This window comes from Artemia franciscana, chromosome 8 (assembly GCF_032884065.1).
Source record: "Artemia franciscana chromosome 8, ASM3288406v1, whole genome shotgun sequence".
Lineage (NCBI taxonomy): Eukaryota > Metazoa > Arthropoda > Branchiopoda > Anostraca > Artemiidae > Artemia > Artemia franciscana.
The window spans coordinates 8,507,276-8,529,802 of record NC_088870.1 but is presented as its reverse complement, the minus strand read 5'-3'; the positions used below and the strand labels follow the sequence as shown (position 1 = coordinate 8,529,802).

General features: G+C 35.9%; 1 protein-coding gene across 2 annotated transcripts in view; it reads right to left on the bottom strand.

Annotated features, from left to right (window-relative positions):
• LOC136029939 (keratin-associated protein 19-2-like) overlaps positions 1-22,527 on the bottom strand; it is a 30,551-nt gene that overhangs the window by 3,902 nt on the left and 4,122 nt on the right. Inside the window, exons 1-2 of one of the 2 annotated variants that reach the window (XM_065708476.1) lie at positions 9,806-9,943; positions 1,754-1,888 (exon numbers count right to left, since the gene is read on the bottom strand). In XM_065708476.1, the coding sequence (XP_065564548.1) occupies positions 1,754-1,888; positions 9,806-9,854 (184 nt within the window). In that variant the 5' untranslated portion in view covers positions 9,855-9,943. Of the gene's footprint in view, positions 1-1,753; positions 1,889-9,805; positions 9,944-22,527 lie in introns of those variants that run through there. The other variant, XM_065708477.1, reaches the window with a different exon arrangement.

The window sequence follows — 22,527 nt, the reverse complement described above, 5'->3', positions numbered from 1 at the left end:
ATTTTTTCCAATGAAAATGTTTGTAAAAAATTAAAAGTTCTAATTGCCTTCTTAAGTAGTCGAAAAATTGGAGGGCAACTATGCCTCCTCCCTCGCTCCTTTTTTCTCAAAATCTTCCGATTACTTGCAATTAATTAATATGCAAATTTCGTTTTAATTGTTTATGTGCGGAGAGCCAAGATCAAAACATGTATTAATTCAAAAACGTCCAGAAATTAAATAAAAAGAACAAGTTTTTTTTTAAATGAAAGTAAGGAGCAACATTAGAACTTAAAACGAACAGAAATGATTCCGTATATGAAAGGGGTTTTTCCTCCTCAACGCCCCGCTCTTTACGCTAAAGTTTCTTACTGTTTTAAAAAATAGAGTTAAGAGAAAGAGTCAAACTTTAGCGTAAATACCGGGGCGTTGAGGAGGAAAAACCCTTTTCATATACGAAATAATTTTTGTTCGTTTTAAGTTTTAATGTTGCTCCTTACTTTCATTTAAAAAAACTTGTTTTTTTATTTAATTTTTACCATGGGATGATAAAAATACGAATTACATAGTATTAGACTCTTGGTCTCAGCAAAGAAAGGGGGCTTGGAGGGGAGGATTTGGTACAATACCATTTTCATTAAGATCACTTGAGTTTTAGGGGCTCGTTTTGATTTCAAGCCATTAAAATCTAACTGTCATAGCTGTCATAGAAAACCAGCAGTCCAGTTCTATGACAGCTGCCATATTAAAACCAAGATGTGGTTTGTTTAAACCCAAAATTTAAATTATAAGGTCCTTTTTTAATTAGCCACATTTTTTTCCCTTCCGAAACTTCAAAAATCTAAAAATATAAGACACTCGTTCAGCTTGTGGAATTAAAAATATTTACAAGGATCACTCGGTTTCCAAGGGCGGGATTTTATGTGGTGCTAGGCTGAGTTCACTGGTAACGGAGGACACTATGAATCCTCATAAACAAATCAATAATGGACAGAAACTAGATTAGGGCAAAAGTTTTTAAGTGACAGGGAAGAACTAACTCAAGACTTAAAGTGAGCACAAAATCAAATTTATACATGAGGACTGTCACCTTGTTCAATCCTCTCCCTTCCTTACACTAAATTTGAGTGTGCAATTTACTGAAAGCATAATAGAATATTAAAACATAGACAGTTATTGATAATATTACAAGAGTATATTATTAATTCTTAAGAAACTATCGCATCGCCTTGCAAAACATTTAAATTTAAAAGTTTACAGTATGCCAAATACAGCTAATTGAGAAATATTATTAAACAAATTAAAACTTTCGTGTAAAAATTGAGCTACCTCACAAAAATTAACTATAATTTTTTTAAGTTTTTGCTTTGATCCTTATTTTTAATCGAATGAACAGTAATTTTACAGAAGACGGTTAGTTTTGCCAAGTGCCAGATAGTGCAGCATCATATTCACAATTCCAAGCTGACGTGTCTAATAAAAGATAGATTCTTTAGAATTTTCAAAGACAAATTCTTTAGAAAAGCTTCATTCGATTATTTGACACTGAAAAAAAAATTTGTACACATTCACCCCTGCATAAACAAGAAAATTTAAATGACTTAGACCAAAATTTGCTTGGAGGAAAAATGAACTTTTTAAAATACAGATTGAGAATCAAACCAAGCGTCAAAAAATTTATTCCAATTGGTGAGGTCAAATCTTGCTTCTGAGGTGAAATTTTAACTCTTATCGGGTCAAAAATGAGACTAAAGAAATACAAAACATAAAGTACCTCCATAAGGTCTGTGATGACGGTTTCTTATGTCAGTATCTTCTTCTTCTTCTTCTTGAATAGCTGCCGTTTTTGTTTCTTCAAATTTTACTGCATCATCAGCTTCTCTCCTATTTCTTATTGCTTCTGGCCTTGCTGAAATTGAAGATTTTGCTAATAAGTAAATAATTTTCATTATTTGCTTCTTAATTCAAATCGCAATGACCTTAACCTTTTAATCGCTTGACCATTATTATGGAGGAGGGATACACAAACAAATAAACACAATTAACTTAAATAAATATATTTACATTAGCCTCAGAAGGGGTAAAAAATTGCCTTAATTTGCCTTAATTTGCCTTAACTTATTCAATCATTAGGGTGATCCATAAAAATAAGGATAAATGCAAAAGGAATACAAAAAACGTTTGAACTGGAAAACAATACAGAAATCAAGTTTGCGAATACTGGAATTTACTAAAATAGTGTTCGATATTTGTAAAATGTACTCAAGTGCGTTTTACCTGCTCAAGCACATAACGTCAGATATCTAAAACAGTGTTTCAACAGATAAGTGAGGCATTAAAATTTTGCAATGGAAGAAAAATAATTATTTTTGAAGTAATGTTTACTTAAAATTATTGAAATTTACCGAATAATTTTAAACTGTTCTGTTGCACTTAAATACCAATAGATCTTAAACTACTATTCAGCGGATGATTGGGGCATTCTGATCGCTAAAATGTACTTAATAGCTCAAAAGTATGCTTAAGTACAGATACTTATTTAAGCACAGTCATAAACAACAACAAACCTTAAATTACTTTTCAACAGGTAATTGTGGTATTCAGATTTTGTCATAGATGACAATGATTTTTTAAGTCAAGTTTACTTTAAATTACTAAAATGTACTTAATAGCTCAAAAATATCCTAAAGTATAGCTGCTTACTTAAGCACACTCATAAGCACCAGCAAATCTTAAATTAATTTTCAACAGATGATAGAGCATTCAGATTACGGATGATAATAATTATTTAAGTCAAGTTTACCACTACTTATGATTCCTAGAATGTACTCAATAACTGTAAAATGCACTGAAGGGTATTATTCCCTCTCAATAAAAATGCACCAAAAGTGAAAAATGTTCTTCAAGAGACTTTAAGGACATTAAAATATAAATCAGCACCATTTTTTTTTGCTGGGGAATTTGAAGATGCAAATCAATTTTCGTGCATCATTAATTCATCTTTTAGGCTGGTAATATTTAACTTGTTGTGTCAGACACTGTCAATGAAAGTTTAAAATTCATAATAAATATCAGCAAACATTTTATATTCCATATTTGCTCTGTTTCCACCCCTACCTCCACCCTACTAGAAGAACTTCCCAGCTATGCCAATGGCGAAAACAATTACTTCAAAGAAAATTTTAGTCTATTCTTTTACTCTCTCACTTAGTTCTTAGTTTCACTTTCACTTATCCTTTCCTTCTTTCACGTTGTCTATTAATCTGTCACTGTACTAAATTTATAAGGAAATTCACAGAAGACTATTTAAAGAGTTATAGGAACACGAAGCAAAGCCTAAAATGGGTAAAGTGGTTGCAATAACACAAATTGGGACCAATCGCAAAATCAGCAAGTATCGGGTAAGTGGAAGGTGGACTGTGCTTGTGTCTTCTCTAACAGTTTAAACTGAATATGACCATTTTTCTGCTGAGTTGGGATGACTAATCATAAAAACAAGTGTGTTTTAGCCCAATTATCTTGATTCTCGTGTATTTTAGCATAGTTCACACCGTCATTTCAAGTAAAGAACTAAATCATAAATACATGTGAAAGAGGGACAAAATTCTTTAAAATGAAAATCTTTTCAGTAATGCTGACTCTAAGAAAATTCTGGCCCTTGCCTCTCCTGTCTAAGTATAAATTTTAAAACAAGAAGTACATATCAGAATAAATGAACTAGAAATGTAAATATCATTACAATGATAAAATGGCAAGTTATATAAATTCACTTTCAATAGTTCTTAAATTTTTGTCAATTACATTTTGACACTGATTGAGCAAAATTTCCTAAGGGTGCTACTTTTTTAAATGTTCATTCTTTTAATATCTCTTTTAATATTTTACGACTGCGGAACATAGATGGGCAAGTGCGTGACCATTCTTCTCTTGAAAATTAAGAAATTTTACTATTTTTGGATTGCAGCTTTAGGGTTCTTATACATGCTGAATTTCATTACAAAACTTACAACAAGAACGTGCCCCTTTTTGAGGGAGGTCAATTCCATTTCTAAATCTATACAAGTTTTAATATGATAATAAATTTTGGCGAGCAATTTAAAAAGACGAAGAAAATAGATGTTAAAAATCAGCCTAAAAAATAGATCCCGTTGTTGCATATATATTAATCTAAAGAGTTTCAGGTTCAAATGGCAAGGATTACTTTCCACTTACAGGTTTTTGCTAAGAACTGTGTGATTCAAAGTTCTCTTAAATGCAAGGGGTTTAGTACTCCCTCCTTCAGTCCCAGTTTTTTTTTTACATCCAATTTTAAAATAAGTTCAATACTGCTTTGGGGATGATAGTCATCATTAAACGAGTGCACTTCTGAAAGAGAGAAGGATGGTAACATAGAAGAGCATTTTTCTCAAAACAATAAAAACCTTATATCTTGTTCATTTTGGATCTACTTCCCCTTTTGAGGGAGTTCTATTCTTAATTGTAAAATAGAGGAAACTTTCATAAGCTAATGGTTTTTGATGAGTGAATTAAAAATCAAACATTTTATATAGTTAGAGTCAGTATGCATAAAAGGTTTTGCTAATCATTTTGTTTTAATCTGAACTTATTTTTTCTTATAGTTGGGATTTCTTGGAAAATTTTATATAAAGCTTTCATAAGCGTGGGGGAGGATACTACTCCCTCATTTAATCTCTGTCTCTTACAATCAATTGTAATATTCATAGAAATTTGCTTCGTGAATGATAGTCGTACATGAATAGATGCACTTCTCCATTATTTATTGGAGAGGGTCTGAAATATCAAAAATTGATTATAAGGTCGGCAGTTTTTACAGTTCCCAAGACGAGTTCTTCCAACTAATCTTGTTTTCTAGAGATTTCTATCATGAACAACCACAGGCTCTTGAAACATAACGCTCTTGAAACATAATATACCACATAATATGCATAAATAACAAAATGAGAAGTGCTTCCATTTAAATTTTGGTTTAAAAAAAATATGGTAGCACCAGGTCCCTCCCCTACTAATAAATTTTCTTGTGGCGCTAATAAAACCCCATCTCTCTACCATTGTTTGCCACTAAGGATATTAATTTAATCTTTAATACAATTTTACCCAATGTTTTACAGAATTTTTTCTCTAATAAGAGGGTATCCTCTATCACGTCGTCAGATCCATATTATAGGTTTAGTCTAAGAACATTCTGAGGAGTGAATTGAGATTTGATATTAATTTCTCCCTTCCCCTCCTCCAGACCTCCGACAACTTTCATTGAAACCCCCCTTGTAAAACAAGAAGACACAAAAAAATGTATATAAAAAGGAAAATAAGAAATATTTCCATTAAAACCTTGGTATAACTAAGCTCCTGGTAGCACTTGTTTCCTATCCCTTAAGAAATTTCCTTTTGAAGTTCTTGATCCTCCCCCCTCCCCGTCTTTACTTTTGCGCTGGTACTCAAACTTCACCTTTAGAGTGTAATCTTGTATCCTAAACTTCTTTTACTTTATACGTTAAGGCTCACGAAAACTGCAAGAATTAAACTTAAAAATGAATGTTTCAATGCCTCTCGCACGCCTTTCCCAATCATCTGCAAAGAGATCCGCCAGCCCTAGCCATAACAGATAATGCGCAGGTATGCCATCATAACATGATTTTATCAATCCTCGAATGAATTAAATTATTTAAATGAAGCCTTAAAATGAAATAGTAAAACTGAAACAAGAAAAGAAGCTAAATTCATTTATTTAAACCATCCTCAATGAATTAGATTATTTAAATAAAGCCTTAAAATGAATTAAAAAAATGGAAAAAAAGAAGCTGAATTCATTTAATTATATGAATCACGTGCATCTTTAGGATTGAATGCACCACTGCCTGTTGTTACTGGGCTTGAAACTGGGAAGCTCAATTTATAACTTATTTAATAATTTTAATTTGATTGGTTGTATCCAAATTTCCCATCAATAGTTCTTATTCTCTTTTCGGAAAAATAGTTGTTTCGTGCCACAAGGCTAACACTTTACTGTGGGCACTAGAACTTTTGATTTCAGTTCGAATAAGCCTTCTCCTGACGGCCTAAGACTAGTGGCTCGATATCACCATTCTTGGGGACAGAAAAAAAAATAAACACACACCTGCGAAGACTCATAACAGAAAAATTTAGTATTTTTTAATAGGGGCTTGAACTTTCTTCAAACTTTCAACTTAAAGCACTTTACGTATTTAGAATCATTTTAAAAGTTCGATTCTTCTGATTTATATAATGTTGTAAAACTTCTTCTTTTTAGAGTCTCGGTTACTATTAACAAAATTCGCTCTTTACTTACAGTTTATTACTTCATACTGTTGCAAATATTGTTTTACTTGCGTGTGGAAATATACTACGAGGGGAATGTTGCCTAAGGTACGAAGCAGTTAGTTTTTATTTCATGGGGTTGCTTATGAATACATGAAAACAATACTTTGCTCTCAAGCCAATGAGTTTTTCAAAAATTTAATAATTCAATAAGAATTAATTTGTATAAGAAGAAAATAGCATAAATCAAGTCAAAAATGACATGCAGAAAAATATCCTCTCTCCTTTGGATACAAAAATAAAACATAAAAACAGGTGATTTGCAGGCTGGGGCCTAAAGGCCCTTTCCCCACCTCCCCTCTTACAACCCACTTAATTTTATTTATCTTTATGGTTTTTCATATAGATTACTATATTTTTCATGAAAACCCGAATGTTTTCTATGTTTTTTCCGACTTTTGTCCACTAGAGAATGCAAGTTCCCTCCAAAAATGTCTACATACTTACTTGGAAAGTTCTATATTTTCATTATTTGAACCTACTCTGTAGTAGAGTGTTCTTACCATGAGCTTTTGACCTCTTCAAAGCCTCCCTCTTTACACCCTCCCAAGCAGTTCCTATTTCTTTTAAACCTTGTTTACGACATCCTCCCACCCAAAATGAGGACGACCCCTCTCATCACGAAATCAGTTTTATACGAAATTAATGCATTTCGTCATCAAAACTTTAGTTTCTGCACATATTCATTATTGATGCACAGTTTGATCTTGTACGGTCAACAAGGTAACCCCGTTTTCGATTCATAAAAAGTTTTTAGCCAGAAGGGATTAGTAAACATATCGGTTATTTGATTGTAATTTAAGCTATGGGCTTGGCTTACTATAGTGAAATTGCATTTGTTTTATTTACGGAGAACTGGAGACATTATTTATAGAAAAAACCATAACTAAGCCCTCGAGTTTCATCACAATGCTGTTGTGATATGTCCTTTGTTTTTATGTGTAGGAAAAGAAAATTCAAACTTTCGCGCAAAGGGGCAGCTCCCCTCATACACAGGATTAAATAAAAAAACTAGTTTTTTAACTGAAAGTAAGGAGCGACATTAAAACTTAAAGCGAACAGAAATTACTCCTTATATGAAATGGGTTGTCTCCTGCGCAATGCCGCGCTCTTTACGCTAAGGTTCTTAATTGTTTTGAAAAGTAGAATTGTGGCAAAGAGTCAAACTTTAGCGTTAAGAGCGGGGCGTTGAGGAGGAAAAGCCCCTTTCATATACGGAGTAATTTCTGTTTGTTTTAAGTTTTAATGTCGCGCCTTACTTTCAGTTAAAAAAACTAGTTTTTTTATTTAATTTCTGAACGTTTTTGAATTAATGCATGTTTGATTTTGGCTCTCCGCATATAAATTATTAAAATAAAATTTGCATATCAATTCTTTTTTGGCTAAATGGCTTTCTCTTAGTTTTGATCAGACGATTTTGAGAAATAAGGGGTGGGGAAGGAGGCCTAGTTGCCCTCCAATTTGTCGGCTACTTAAAAAGGGAACTAGAACTTTTAGTTTTTAACGAATTTTTTTATTAGTAAAAAATATACGTAACTTAAGAATTAACTTACGTAACAAACTTTTATATTCTTAGATTTTTATTATGTATATGAGGGGGTTTGTTCCCTCGTTAATACCTCGCTCTTTACACTAAATCTTACGTTTTGTCCCAATCCTTTAAGAATTAAAAAACCCTTCAAGACCCCTGAATCAGAAAGACCGTGGAATAAATAGTTGAAATTACTAAAAATACTTTAGCACAAAGAATGAGGTGTTTATCTTCTCCTAAATACCTCGCTCTTTATGCTAAAGTGTTTTTTTTAGAACTACTCCTTAGTTTCAATTGAAAAACTTTTTCATGTTTATTGTTTCATTGTTTTTTTTATAGTAATGCTAGAAAATCCCACGACCTTTTCATTTAATATCTCTTCCCCTATGACATATTCCTCCAAGGAAAGATCCTCCCACATAGCCCCCTCCCCTCAACCCCATCCCCAAACCAAGAAAATCCCCCTGAAAACATCTGTGCACTTCCCATTAACCATTGCTATATGTAAACACTGGTCAAAATTTGTAACTTGCAGCCCCTCCCCCAGGAACTGTGGGGGAGTAAGTCATCCCCAAAGACATAGTTATTATGGTTTTCGACTATGCTGAACAAAATGGCTATCTCAAAATTTTGAACCATTGACTTTGGGGAAAATGTTCGTGGGAGGGGGCCTAGGTACCCTCCAATTTTTTTGGTCACTAGAATGGGCACTAGAACTTTTTATTTCCCTTAGAATGAGGCCCCTTCCGTTAGAATGAGGGACCTAGGCGCCCTCCAATTTTTTGGTTACTTAAAAAGGGCACTAGAACTTTTCATTTCCGTTAGAATGAGGCCCCTTGCGACATTCTAGGACCACTTGATCGATATGATGACCCCTGGGAAAAAAAAAAACAAAAAACCAAATAGACACGCATCCGTGATCTGTCTTCTGGCGAAAAATACGAAATTCCACATTTTTGTAGATAGGAGCTTGAAATGTTTTCTGTAGGGTCAAATACAGGGGAAATTAGCAGGGTACTTATCTTTTATAATTACAAAATTTAAGTTCTTCATCTAAGTAGAACCGGTTTCTTTGACGCTCAATTCCAATAAAATATACCAAAATAGGATGAAAATATAATACTTTATTAACAAAATTATGGAAACTACAGAAGAAACTTATAGAATGCAGGCCGCCCAGAACAAATTGATGTCGGGTTAGGTTAGGACACTGTTCACTATCAATACATACAGATCACAACTAAATGAATTTTATATATTGTCAAAATAGCCGGTTCTATTTATTTGAAGAACTTGAGTATTGTAGCTACAACAGATAAGCACCATTAGTAAAAATAGGTACTCGTGCATTATTCAGAACACACTCAATAAGTGAAGTTAGGTTCTTTCATGAAACAAACTCTGATAGAGGTACATTTTATGAGAAAATCCGATTTCATAGCCACAAAGTCTCAAAGACAAAAAGTTAGGTTAGGTTAGAATTCTAAGGTGTAATTTTACAATTTTTCTAATAAAGTATTATACTTTCATCGTATCTTGTTTTATTTCATTAGCTTTATCAAAAGTTTGGGCTATATATTTTCACATTAGAGGGGGGAGGTGCATGATATCAAATACTTTATTTAGCCTAACTTAACCACCTCTATATATAAAATATTTCATTAAAATGTACCTGCATCGTAGTTTGTTTCACGAAAGAATCTAACTTCACTTAATGAGTGTGTTCTGAATAATAGACAAGCATCTAATCATCTCAGTATGAAAATACAATCGACGTACGCACTACGGCAGCTACAGCAGTACAGAATATTATTTGAGCAAATGTAATTATAACTCCTAATAGCCGATGTCAAATAACTAATTCCAGTCCTCTTTCTATTAATGGTTGGATATATACTCTTGTGTCCTAAAGTCAAAGATAATAAAATAAATTCTTACCAAATGAAGAAGCTACAAAAGTACAGACAATAATCAAAGTAAGTTTCATTATAACTGCAAATAAATGACTGGTGTAATATTACTATTCCCAATTCTCTTTATATTAATGGTTTAGCATATACCCTGGAGTCAAAGACAACAAAATAAAGGGATAACCAAATACCGGTCACTGACGTCCATAAAAACTAGTTTTTTTCTGGTAAACGTGAAAATTTTTAATTTTCAACTAATTTGGTTTTTCCAGCTGCATTACTGAGTTTCTAAATTTATTGCGACGCAGTAGTTATAAGTTTGTTTTAAAATTGTCTGTCATGACTGTAGTTACCATGTTACCATGTTAATTAAATGTAAATAGTCTTTTGATGCAGAAATTTGTAGAGTGAAACTTTAAGTGATTTTAGTGGTGGTATAATTCCGACTGCATCTAAAAACTGGTGCGACTTATTATGATATGAAGGGGGGACATCTTTATAAAATTTCGTACTTAAGCCGTTAAGTAGTTAGCAACTGTAGATTTATCTTAGTTATAATATTGTTTGGTACACTAAGGCAATCAAATATTTTTTTAACGATCTTTTTCAAGTGCACGCACACATGGAACTTGAAAAAAGATTTGCCATGTGGTAAATTTATTAATAGTAACAAAAACAATTTTCAATCGCTCCAAGAAATTTTACTTTCTTATTTTTCTGTCTGAGAACGGCTAAAACTTTATTAGCATCTGACTGGGAAGACGTCCCCGATGTAGCACCACGTTTGGACGAGCGGAGAAGCTTCGTCGCTGCCCTACATGCCACCAATACCTCAAAAGGAGCTAAGATCTAAGGCAAGAATGAAAACTGTTTCGTGGCTGCAGTGGTAGCTGCAGCCTACTAAAAAACAAACACGACCCATATTAACCAAAAAACAGTATGAAATCCTTAGAATGGTGTTGGATCAATACAAGGTACACCACTGAAATCTGTTTGGCTGAAAACCGTATAAAGGAGACATACAGTTCCTTGGATTCAGCGACAATGATATTTTTTTTTTCCATGGGAACCGTCTTTTTTACGTTTAGTCCTTCTCCGTAGCTAGCGAAGCACTGGAATATCGTAGAGAGCTGTTTAAGGGCACATTTTAAAAGGAGTTGCAATTACCACCTGCTCTTGTAATTAATAAAGCACACTATTTGAAATGAAATAAGTTTATTGACAAAAAAAAACTATAATTTCGTATACAACATGCTGAATGACGTGATGATCGTTGATTAAAACCATAAATGACGCAAAAAGTATAAGATTTTTGAACAAGGCCATACATTGAAGAGAGAGAACAGGACTATACCTTAGAGAGGAAGTTATAGATTGTAGCACATGCATGAATATCAACTGGAATACTACTGCTACTACTACTAACAATTCAACGCAGCACCAAGCCTCCTGAGGCCAACACAGCCACGCAGGCTCCTCTTCCATCCCAATCTATTCAAAGCCTCCCTCTTTACAACCACCCAAAAAGCTCCTATTTCCTTTAAATCTTTTTTATGAGATCCTCCCACTCAAAACGAGGACGATCTGCTTCTCGTTTAGCCCTAGACGGTTGGCGAAAAGGACAATCTTCGACAATCTTCCATCCTTCATATGCAGCACGTGCCCTACCCATCTCAACCTTTCTTTCATTATAGCAATAGAAAGGAGGATTGAACCATATTTTTTTGTACAGCCTACTGTTTGAAATACGGTCGGGCAGCCGAGTACCAAGAAAAATGCGTAGACAATTTCTCTGGAAAACATCTAGTAAACCTTCATCCGCTTTCCGAAGCGCCCATGCTTCAGAGCCATATTTCACCACTGTCATTACTCTAGCTACCAATATTCTAATCTTGGTTTGCAGTCATATCTTTCTAATCTTCCAAGCTTTTTAACTGTGAAAAACCCTCGGCTATTCTACTTTTTACATCTTCACTGCCCCCATCGTCTTTACTAGTAAAACTACCAAGGTAAACGAAGCTACCCACCTGAACAATTTTCTAGCTACCCGACGCCATCTTTTCATCTTCACTTATTCCTAGCCTTAGTGATTTAGTCTTCTTAAGATTAATTTTCAAACCTTTTCTTGCTTCCTGATCTCGCAAAACCCCTAAATGTCATTTATTTTGCTCACACTTTCATCTAGGATGCTTAAATCATCAGCATAATCTAAGTCCAAGAGAGTTTTCCTCCCTATTTGATTCTGTAGTTACCTATTGCCTCTTTTGTGCTTCTTAAGGCAAGTTCTATCAAAAAGATCCATATAAAGGGGGGGGATAAAACACAACCCTGCTTAAATCATTATTAATACAAAACCAGCTGCTAACCTCGTTTCTTACCCTAACCGCAGCACTGTTATTCTCGTACATAGCATTAATCACTTTAATGTATTTGTCTGGTATCCATACAAGGGTAAGACCTTTGCTAATTGTTTTATATCAGTAGAACCGAACGCTTGCTCATAATCTATAAAACTGAGGACCAATGGTGTTTGACAACTAAGGTACTTTTTAATTATTAGCCTAAGAGTGAAAATTTGGTCGAAACTTCCTCTACCTTTTCTAGAACCGCACTGTTCTTCTCTTAAAACTTTTTCTACATCATCTCTTAGTCTTAAAAATGTCATATTAATCAGCAATTTACTACCTGCAGTGACCTGACTAATGCCTTGATAATCAAGACACTCACTCTTATCACCTTTCTTACACAGTGGTTTAATTAAGGTTTTTCTATAAAAGTTAAGTACTTCCCCTTTTTCAAAAATTACACTCATAATCTTCAGTAACCTATTTTTAACCTCAGAGCCACCATATTTAAGAAACTTATTTACTACACTATCAGCCCCTGGAGCCTTATTGTTATTTAATCCTTTTAGTACGGTTGCTAATTCTTCCTCACGAAAGAAATCTTCCTTCACATCCAAGTAATCACAAACTTTTTTATTTTCCTCCTTATATTTTCATGCAAGTGAATCTCGGCTTAGCATATTCTCAAAATGTTCCGCCCATCTCTCTTTAACTCTTTTCTTATCACTAATTGTGCCCCCATTCTTATCTTTAACTGGTACAAGTTGAAATTGACTAATCCCCCTCAATTTATCAACATGGCGGTTTAGTATTTTACTATTATGCCGTCTAGCTTCCAGATCCTCCAGAATCTTCCAGATCCTCGCAAATTTTATCCATGGCCTCCATTTCACACCTCCATAATTAATTCTTTGATGTTTTCTCCACTTGCTTTACATTCCTTTTGTCCTCATATGCTCTATCACTCAGACAATTCTTGTACAAGCCCTTTCTCCTCTCTATTAAACATAAAACTTTTCACTAATATTGCTAGCTGCAATCTTAACTTTCTTCCCTAAGACACCATCAGCAACTTCAAAAATCGTTTTTTTTCAAAATTATTCTGATTTTTCTTCAACATTATCAAATTTTAAACTCTGAATTTTAGCATTCAACTATTTAAGGAAAGTTTCTCTCAAATCCTCATCTTAGAGTCTAACAATGTCATAACATCCTGGGAGGTAGTTGCACTTCCAACATTTCAGGTTTAAGTTAACCCTTTGTTTACTATAACATTATCAATAAGGTTTGCTGTCTCACTATCAAGTGAATACCATGTCAACTTAATGGCCATTTTTGACCAAATTGGTTATAACTAGATTGTTATATCTACAAAATTCCAGAAGTCGATAGCCATTACTGTTTTCTTTTCCTACACCAAATTTACCTAGGGTAGGATACATTCTATGGCTATTTCTAACGACCTGGGCCTTAAAATCTTTTAGAAAATATTTCTACCTGGGACCCTGTCTATCTTGGAAACGCAGACTATAGGCTTGTGTGCGCCGGTCTTTGGCTTCGCCTCCATGCACAACGAACGGAAAGAAAACCCGTCGCTGCAGATATTGGGAAACTAAAGGAATCAGATACTTGCCAGAAGTACAGTATCGAGATATCGAATCGCTTCGAGGTCCTTGGCTCACTTAATAGCAGCAAAGATCTCTGGAAGCATTTTAAATTGCAGACCAGCGAAGCAGCACAACTATTGCTTGGCAAGAGGAGTTACCCAAAGAAATCGTGGCTAATAACTGAAACACTGCAAGTCATAGAGCAAAGACGGAAGGCAAGACTTCTTTGGGACATGACCACATATTGAAGGCTCAATGGAGTGCAGAACAGACTCATTCACCAGGATAGAACCCAGTTTGTTGCAAGGAAAGCCGACGAAATTGAGCTAGCTTCAAAAAGAAAGACATAGGCAGCCTATTCAAGTATCTCCGAGATCTCACTGAAAATAAAACTCCCACCTTGGGTCACGTCCTGTCCAGGGATGGTGCACTTCTTTCTGACGAAGGTTCTTGTCTTGAGCGGTGGAAGGACCACTTCTGTTCGCTCCTCAACAATACTAGTCCGTATGTGCCTCCTAATGATAGTACCAGCCAACCTTGCAATCAGAGACCTGGAACAGATGCTCCTCTAGATGAGCCTTTCAGCCCCTCAGAAATTGGACATGCAGCATTAAGGCTCAAGAATAATAAAGCTGCTGGTATCTGCGGCTTAAACTCAGAGCTACTAATATATGGAGTCCTGCAATGCTCCTGTTTCTACACACCCTGTTCTTTACAATCTGGCAAGCAGAGATAATTCCTGAGGATTGGCGGAAGGGTGTTATTATCCTCTTATGGAAGAGAAAAGGCTCAAGAAGCGACTGCTCCAACTACCGGGGAATAACCCTACTGTCAGTCCCTGGCTAACTGTTTTCAATGTTTCTACTGGATCGATGTCGGAGCATCATTCGAAAAATCCGTACCGGAGCAAGCTGGTTTTATGTTGGATCGTTCACCCATCGAGCAGATTTTCACGATTCGACAAACAGTAGAGAAGACCACAGAGTTCCGACAGAAAGCATTTATTGCCTTCGTTGACTTCCTTGCTGCATTTGACTCAGTCGATCGAAAAGCTCTTCGGCGGATTCTAGAGTTGACTGGCCTACCTGAGAAATATTGCAGACTTCTCAAGGCGCTGCACCATGGGACGGAGAGCTGTGTACAAGTAAATGGTCAGCACAGCCCGTTCTTTCAAATCACGACAGGGCTGCGCCAAGGATGTGCAGTGGCCCCAGAGCTCTTCAATGTCATCGTAGATTATGTTATGACAAAAACTACTTCACGTCTCAGCTTTGGGCTCAAATTCGGAGATCATACCATCACAGATGTTAATTTTGCCATTGACTTGGCCATTCTGGCGGACTCCATGGAGCAGCTGCTGGAAGCACTCCAAATTCTGCGAGAAGAGGCTGCCAAAGTAGGACTGCATATAAGCAGGAACAAAACTAAAATTATGGCCACAGACCCGTCTTCTCCTGCTGTTAACTCTCCAGATAGCCTGGACAGCACCACTAGCATTGAGGTTGTTCAAGACTTCACCTACCTGGGCTCCATAATTTCTTCAAATGGCTCACTTCTCCCCGAGCTACAGGCGAGTTATCTAAAGCGTCTTCTGTCATGGGCAGACTGAATCGTCACCTCTGGCGAAAACCAAACATCAGTCACACAACGAAACTGCGGATATTCAACGCTCTAGTTTCTGTGATGCTTTACGGAGCTGAGACATGGTAAGCATCAGCTGCAACCCTCAAGAAAATAGACGTATTTCATGCAAAGAGCCTGAGGAGGATTGAGGGCCTACGATGGTCCGACTTTGTCAGCAATGAGAAGCTTCTGCAGCTCACAGGAAGTCTTGGTTTTCGACTCAAGTAGCCGAGCGAACCTTAAGATGGTTCAGGCATCTGCTTCGAATGCCACCACATCTACCCGCAAAGATGATCTATGACTTCGACCCTATCAAAGTTGCTTGGAAGCGACCTCGCAGCCGACCGAAGAAACGTTGGTCCGACAGCCTGTCCGAGTTCTTGACCATGGCAAACATCAGATAGGGCGAAGAGCAAATACTCGTCATGGACCGAAGTGGACGTCACTCTCTAAGCCGAGCAGTGCCCGGCAGGAGACTTAAGTCAAAGTAAGTCACCCTGTCTATTTGCTCCTGTATTTCCGAGTAAAATTCATCTGAATTACTAAGTTACATCTGAGTTTTTTTTTCCTCTACTTCGTCTTATTATGTTATGTGCATGATTAATGTTCAATAAATAAATAAACAAATTGTTCATAAATAGATTGTTGTACAAATTGCAGAAGTCTATAGCCATTACTGTTTTCTTTTCTTACACCAAATTTACCTAGGCTAGGATACCATCTACCCCTATATCTACTGACCTTGGCGTTGAAACCTCCTAGTCAAAACACCATATTTCTGCATGGGACCCTTTCTATTTTCTCCTGTAACTGTAAGTAAATTCATCTGAGTCACTAGTATCTCCCTTAGTCGGTTCAACAGGGGTATGTACTACTTTAACTGATACCCTGAACTTTTTGGTCATAAAATGAGCAATTAGTATTTGTTATTAATACCCTAACAGCCTAAACAAGACTAACCAGCTTCCTTATTATCCTGAGCCCTACTCTCTGTGTATGTACCTCATCCTTCCTGTCTGAGTAAACAAATTCTATCTCACCTAATTTCTACCCCTTCTACCCCTGGGATATGAGTTCCTGAAACTTCTGATAAGTCCAGTTCGAATCTTCTGAATTCGTCAGTCAAAATGTTGATAAGATAGTCATTTTTTAACGTCGTAAAATTTTAAGTTCCAATTTTCATGTTCTTTAAATCATTGATATTATTTTGGCCTCAGTAAAAGCAATGATCCCGGATACTAGTAAAGGACGGGGATCAACATATCTTCTCAAGTCTACACTGAAACAATTAGGCCGGCTTAAAACCAGACCGCAAGAAGTCCCTGGGACCTCCAGTATGAATGAAGGTCTTATGCAATCCTACTATGGGGAGGCAACCCATTGTAGATAAATTAGCTAAGAAGATGCTTTTCAGCCCAAAAAGTGCATCAAAACAAACCAAGCCCAGAAGAATTATCCACTAATCAGAACCCTTTGCGAATGCTGTTCCGTTTACTGGGCTATAATTTTTCTCGAGGGGTACCACTCTTTAAGTGGGAATAAAGTTGACCGCAAGGTATACAGACTTGCAGGTACCCCGAAAGGTTCAATACAACCCTTTGTAGAAGCCGTTGTCAATAGATCCGGATCTTACGTCCTGCCGCAGTTGTCCTCTTTTAGAGGATCCTTTCACGACGGTGTTCTGCGTCACGATGCAATTTAACCCATTACTTGGAGAAGGTGAGTAACTCATGGGACGTGTAGATACACCGTTGGGCTCTGTTAAGTGTACATTTTAGGGGTCTTCATCCTTCACCTGTGTTTATGGCCCCGGACGTGTGTGCCCCAGTTTCAACTATGGACACCCAGGGACAAAATCCCACTTGGTCCGTGCTTCCTATAGAAAAACCTCACATATCTGTAGGGTGTTACCCTATCACCATCTGATGACACGCTGAAGGGCCTGGGGGAGGCTCCTAAAGAATAGTAAACTTAAGACAGCATAAGTAGACAGAAGTTGGAGAGCCTAAAACCCAGAAAATACCTTTCTGGGCCCTACTTTGGAATTTGCATCATTCTCAACAAGCACACATGCATGATTCAGGCTCGTCTTGGCTGAAATTTGGCTGGCAAATTTGGCTGAATCAAGCAAAGTGCAAGGCTAATTTTCAATCTGAAATCAGCCCCTTTGGAATCTGAAGTCAAATTTACCCAAACCGAAGCAGCTACACATGAGAGCAGCATTCTCTCGTTTTAGCTTGATAATTTTTGGCTTTAATGCTCTTTGTCTGTGGTCCTAATAAACTACACTTTGACATCTGCATTCAGAATATTTTACTGCATTTTCAGTAGTATAGAAAAATAAAAACAAGGTGCTTTGTCAAACAGTTCGTGGTAACGAACTGTAGTAAGGAGCGACCCGGCTCAATAGTAACCGAAACTCTAAAAAAATAGAATTTTGATACCAATAGTTATAACAAAAGAATTGCATTTTTACGCTGATTCTAAATATATTAGTTTCATCAATATCACATTAAAACTTAAAGCGAACAGAAAATTTTCCTTTTATGAAAGTGGCTGTCCCCTCCTTAACGCCTCTCTCTTTATACTAAAAATTTTATTTTTACAAGAAGTAGAGTTGTGAGAAAGTGTCAAACTTTAGCAGAAAGAGCAAGGCATTGAGCAGGTGACAACCCCTTTCATAAACAGAATAATTTCTGTTCGTTTTAAGTTTTAAGTCGCTCTTTACTTGCAGTTAAAAAACTTGTTTTGTTTTTTTCCATTTAATCTAATATAGGATTTTGAGAACCGGTGGAGTTTTATCCAATTGCACAGAAAGTTATCCACTAAATATTGATCAATGTTTATTGAAGTAAAACTTAAGAAAGAAAAAGCATTTCGTTTTCAAATGTATTTCCGTTAGGACAGGGCTTCTTAAACTATGGGTCGCGACCCCATTTGGGGTCGCGTAGCAAAATTATGGGGTCGCGAGTGATAAAAATACAATTTAACAAAAAATGTTTTTTAACTTGTAAAATAATTGTTATAAAGGAAAATAACAATCATCGTTGATAAATGTATCATAAAGTATTTTGGTTCGGAAAGACTGTTTATACCAGCATTTTTATTCCGATCATTATAATATCTAGTATAAATTTACTATGAATCAGAAGATGTTATAGAAATTTATAAAAATGTCGATTTATTTTTGTCAATCTCTCAAAACCGAAATAATCCTGATAAATATTATCAACAAAATTTCTAAGTGTTATTTTGAAGAAACTATATAAACACTTGGTGTTATTTTCATTTAGACATTGTAAGATTGCGAACGAAGTACATGTTATTTCGAATTAGTCAGTTTAATCCTTTCGCGACCGGTGGGACCTTACAGTTGCGGCATATAAAGATGCTATGGGCACTTCTTAATTGATTAATAGCACCAGAATAGAACGATGTGCTTCAGGATGCTGTTAAGGTCATAAATTTGATTAAGAAACATGCCCTTAACAGTCGATTATTTTCAAATCTCTGTAAGGATACGAATTCCAACTATGCAACTTTGTTATTACATGCAGAAGTAAGACGGTTGTCAAAAGGTCAAAGTTTAAAAAGATTATTGTTATTGAAGGACGAGATCGAAATATTTTTAACTGAACGAAAATGTGAATTTGCTGCTTTTTTTCAAAATGACTTGTGGCTATCCAAGCTGTGTTATTTGTCACATATTTTTGCGAAGTTAAACGATCTTAAGTTGTCTCTTCAAGGAAAAAATTGCGATATATTTACTTCAAACGACAAAATTGAAAGTTTTATTAAAAAGATTAGCATTTGGAAAAGTAGGGTCGAAAAAAATTCGTTCGAAATGTTTTCCAGTGTCGACAATTTTGTAATTGGGAAAATTCATCGTAAAACTTTTATTGCAGAAACTATTGTAGATCACTCAAAAGCGCTAGAAATACAGTTCCGGGCATATTTTATATTAAATATTAATTTACAAAAAATAGTTTGGATTCAAAAGCCGTTTTGGATTGGCTTAAGTGAGATTGATCATCTGCCACTTAAAGCTCAAGAGGAATTTGCTGAGCTTTCGTGTGACTCAAACTTAAAACTACAATTCCAAAAAAAAGCTCTTGACTGAACTCTGGATCTGAACTAGAACTGAATTTCCCACAATCGCTGATATGGCGTTAAATGTACTTCTGCCAATCAACACCACATATTTATGTGAAGTTACTTTCTCAGCTTTAACACACATTAAATCCCAATATCGTTCAGCGATAAAAAATGTTGAAGAGGTCTTACGTCCAGCAGTTTCAAACATTACACCAAGATTTGATTTCTTATCCAATAAATAATAGACACATCCATCTCATTAAATTTTTAAAGTAAACTTTAATTTAATATTTACCACGCAACTACTTGGATATATTCGAGAGAGTTAAGCAAAAAAACAAGTTTTTTTAAATGAAAGTAAGGAGCGACATTAAAACTTAAAACGAACAGAAATTACTCCGTAGTTGAAAGGGGCTTTTCCTCCTCAACGCCCTCTCTTTACGCTAAAGTTTGACTCTTTTTCTTATCTCTAGATTTTAAAACAGTAAAAAACTTTGTCGTAAAATTTGCCCTGAAGGCATATAAAGTTTGAGTAGAAAGAGTGGTCGTAGAAACTTTTGAATGGGCATATTGCATTGGAAATCAAATGTTCTAGTGCCCTTTTCAAGATTCAGAGCAATCAGAGGGTGGATACCTTTCCTTTACACCTCGTATTTTCCCGAAGTGTATCTGATTAAAATTCTGAGATGACCATTTGTTGTCGTAGAAACTTCGAAGAGAGCTCAGTCGATTGAAAATTGAAAGGGGTAGTGCTCTTTTTAATAGTCAAAAGTTACTAGAGGGCATCAAACCCCCCTTCCACACCCATCGTCTCCTCAAACACAATAAATCAAAATTCTGAGATAGCCATTTTGCTGCCGGAAATTCTATCTTTGAGGATAACAACCCCCCTACAGCCCTCAGGGCAAGGGTTGTAAGTTATACCCTGGGGCCATATAAGGTATTTATTGACTTTGGAGGGGGATCATGCGATTGGTATTAAAAGGTTCTAGTGCCCTTTTTAAGATTCAGAGTGATCAGAGGGTGAATTACCTCCCTCTTCACGCCTCGTATTTTCTGGAAAGGCATCTGATATAAGTTTTGATATGGGAATTTTTTGTCTTAGAACCTTCAAAAAGAGCCTATTTGATTGGAAACTGAGATGGCTAGTTCCCTTTTTAATAGTTGAAAGCGATGCAGGGTAACTGACTCCCCTCCCACCCCCGCTATCCCAAAACCCATCTAATCCATATTTATATAGCCATCTTGTTCAACATGATTTAAATGTATTTTAGGATGACAATCCCCTCAGAGCCCTCATTTTAAGGGTTGTAGTTTATGCCCTGGGGGCCTATAAGGTATATATAGAAAGAGTAATCTTTGTAGGGGGACATTGAATTGGGAATCAGAAGTTCTAGTGCTCTTCTTAAGATTCAGAATGATCGGAGGGTGGATATCTTCATCCCCCACATCTCGTATTTTCCGAAACGAATCTGATTTGATTTTGATAATGCCGTTTGTTGTCGTAGAAACTTTGAAAACAGCTCATTTGATTGAAAATTAAAAGAGCCTGTTCCCCTTTTAATAGTCGAAAGTGATGGGAGGACAACTAACCCTCTTCCCAAGCCCACCGTTTTCCTAATCACTTCCAATAAAAATTTTGAGATAGCCATTTTTTTCAACGTAATTGAAGGTCTGAACAGTATGTCTTTGAGGATGACACCCCCCCCCCGAGTCTCATTGCAAGGGTCGTAAGTTATGGCCGGGGGCATATGAGGTATATAGAAAAGGTAATCGTATAAACTTCGAGGGGGGGGGAGCTCATTGGATTCTTAATCAGAAATTCTAGTGCTCTTTTTAAGACTCGGAGTGATCAGATGGCTGATGTCCCCCATCCCTGCCACCTCGTATTTTACCGAAATGCATCTGATAGAAATTTGATGTTGACATTTGTTGTTGTAGAAACTTCTAAAACAGCTCATTCAATTGGAAATTGATGGGCTACTGCCCTTTTTATTCCAACTTAAAATTTTTCAGATAGCCATTTTATTAAACGTAATTGAATGGACCAGATTTTATGTCTTTGAAGATGGTACCCCCCATCAGCCCTCAGGGCAAGATAAGCAAAGCCCTGGTGTCATATAAGGTATATATAGAAAGAGAGACCTTATGATCTACGGAGGGGGTCTTTCGATTGGTAATCAAAAGTTTTAGTGCCCTTTTTGAGATTCAGAGTGATTGTAGAGGGGATAGCCCCCACCCCTCCAAGCCTCGTATTTTCCCATGATGTATCTGATTGAAAATTTTAGATGGTCACATGTTGTCGCAGAAACTTCGAAAAAGGCTCATTTATTTAGAAGGCTCAAAGTAATTGAAGGGCAACAAGCCCCCCGCACACCCATCAAGTCTAAAAACACATCTAATCAAAAGTTTCAAATCGTCATTTTTTCAGTGTAGTTGAAAGGCCCGGAAACTATTTCTTTAACAAATCTCGTACCTTCTCAAGAAAAGACCCTTATTTACACTTTACCGAAAAAAATGGCCGCTGATTGTCAGTTTAGCACACATATACTAATATATATTCATTAAAGTTTAAATAATTTTCAACTTATTAAAGTTAAAAAGTTTAAAAAATTTAAACGTATTTTCTTTATTTAAATCATACAATAAATAACCGAGTCAAAACATAAATAACTCAAAATAAGCAAAAACTGACATGAGTAGGGCTGACAACCCCCGTGCCTTCTCCAGACCAGAGCACAATGTGCACTTTACTGAAAACAAAATATATTCAAAATATTTTCACTTTCTTTTTACTTGTTTGAAATGTACTAGATATATAAAGAGGGAAGTCCTCCCTCTTGAACTCCAATTACAGCACAAGTTTCTGGTGCATATTTAGAGAGTAACAACAGGTTAGAGGCATACATCACTTCTCTCAAGCCCATTTTCCAACCAAATCCGGTCATTACAGATATTAGAAATATCAAACCTCCACAATTACGTAGTTGACCCATTAAGTTTAAAACTGAATGTTGCCTAAAAGCAAACCAAAAGGCATTGTGTTAAGTGGTTGTCAATAAGACAACTCAGTAATATAT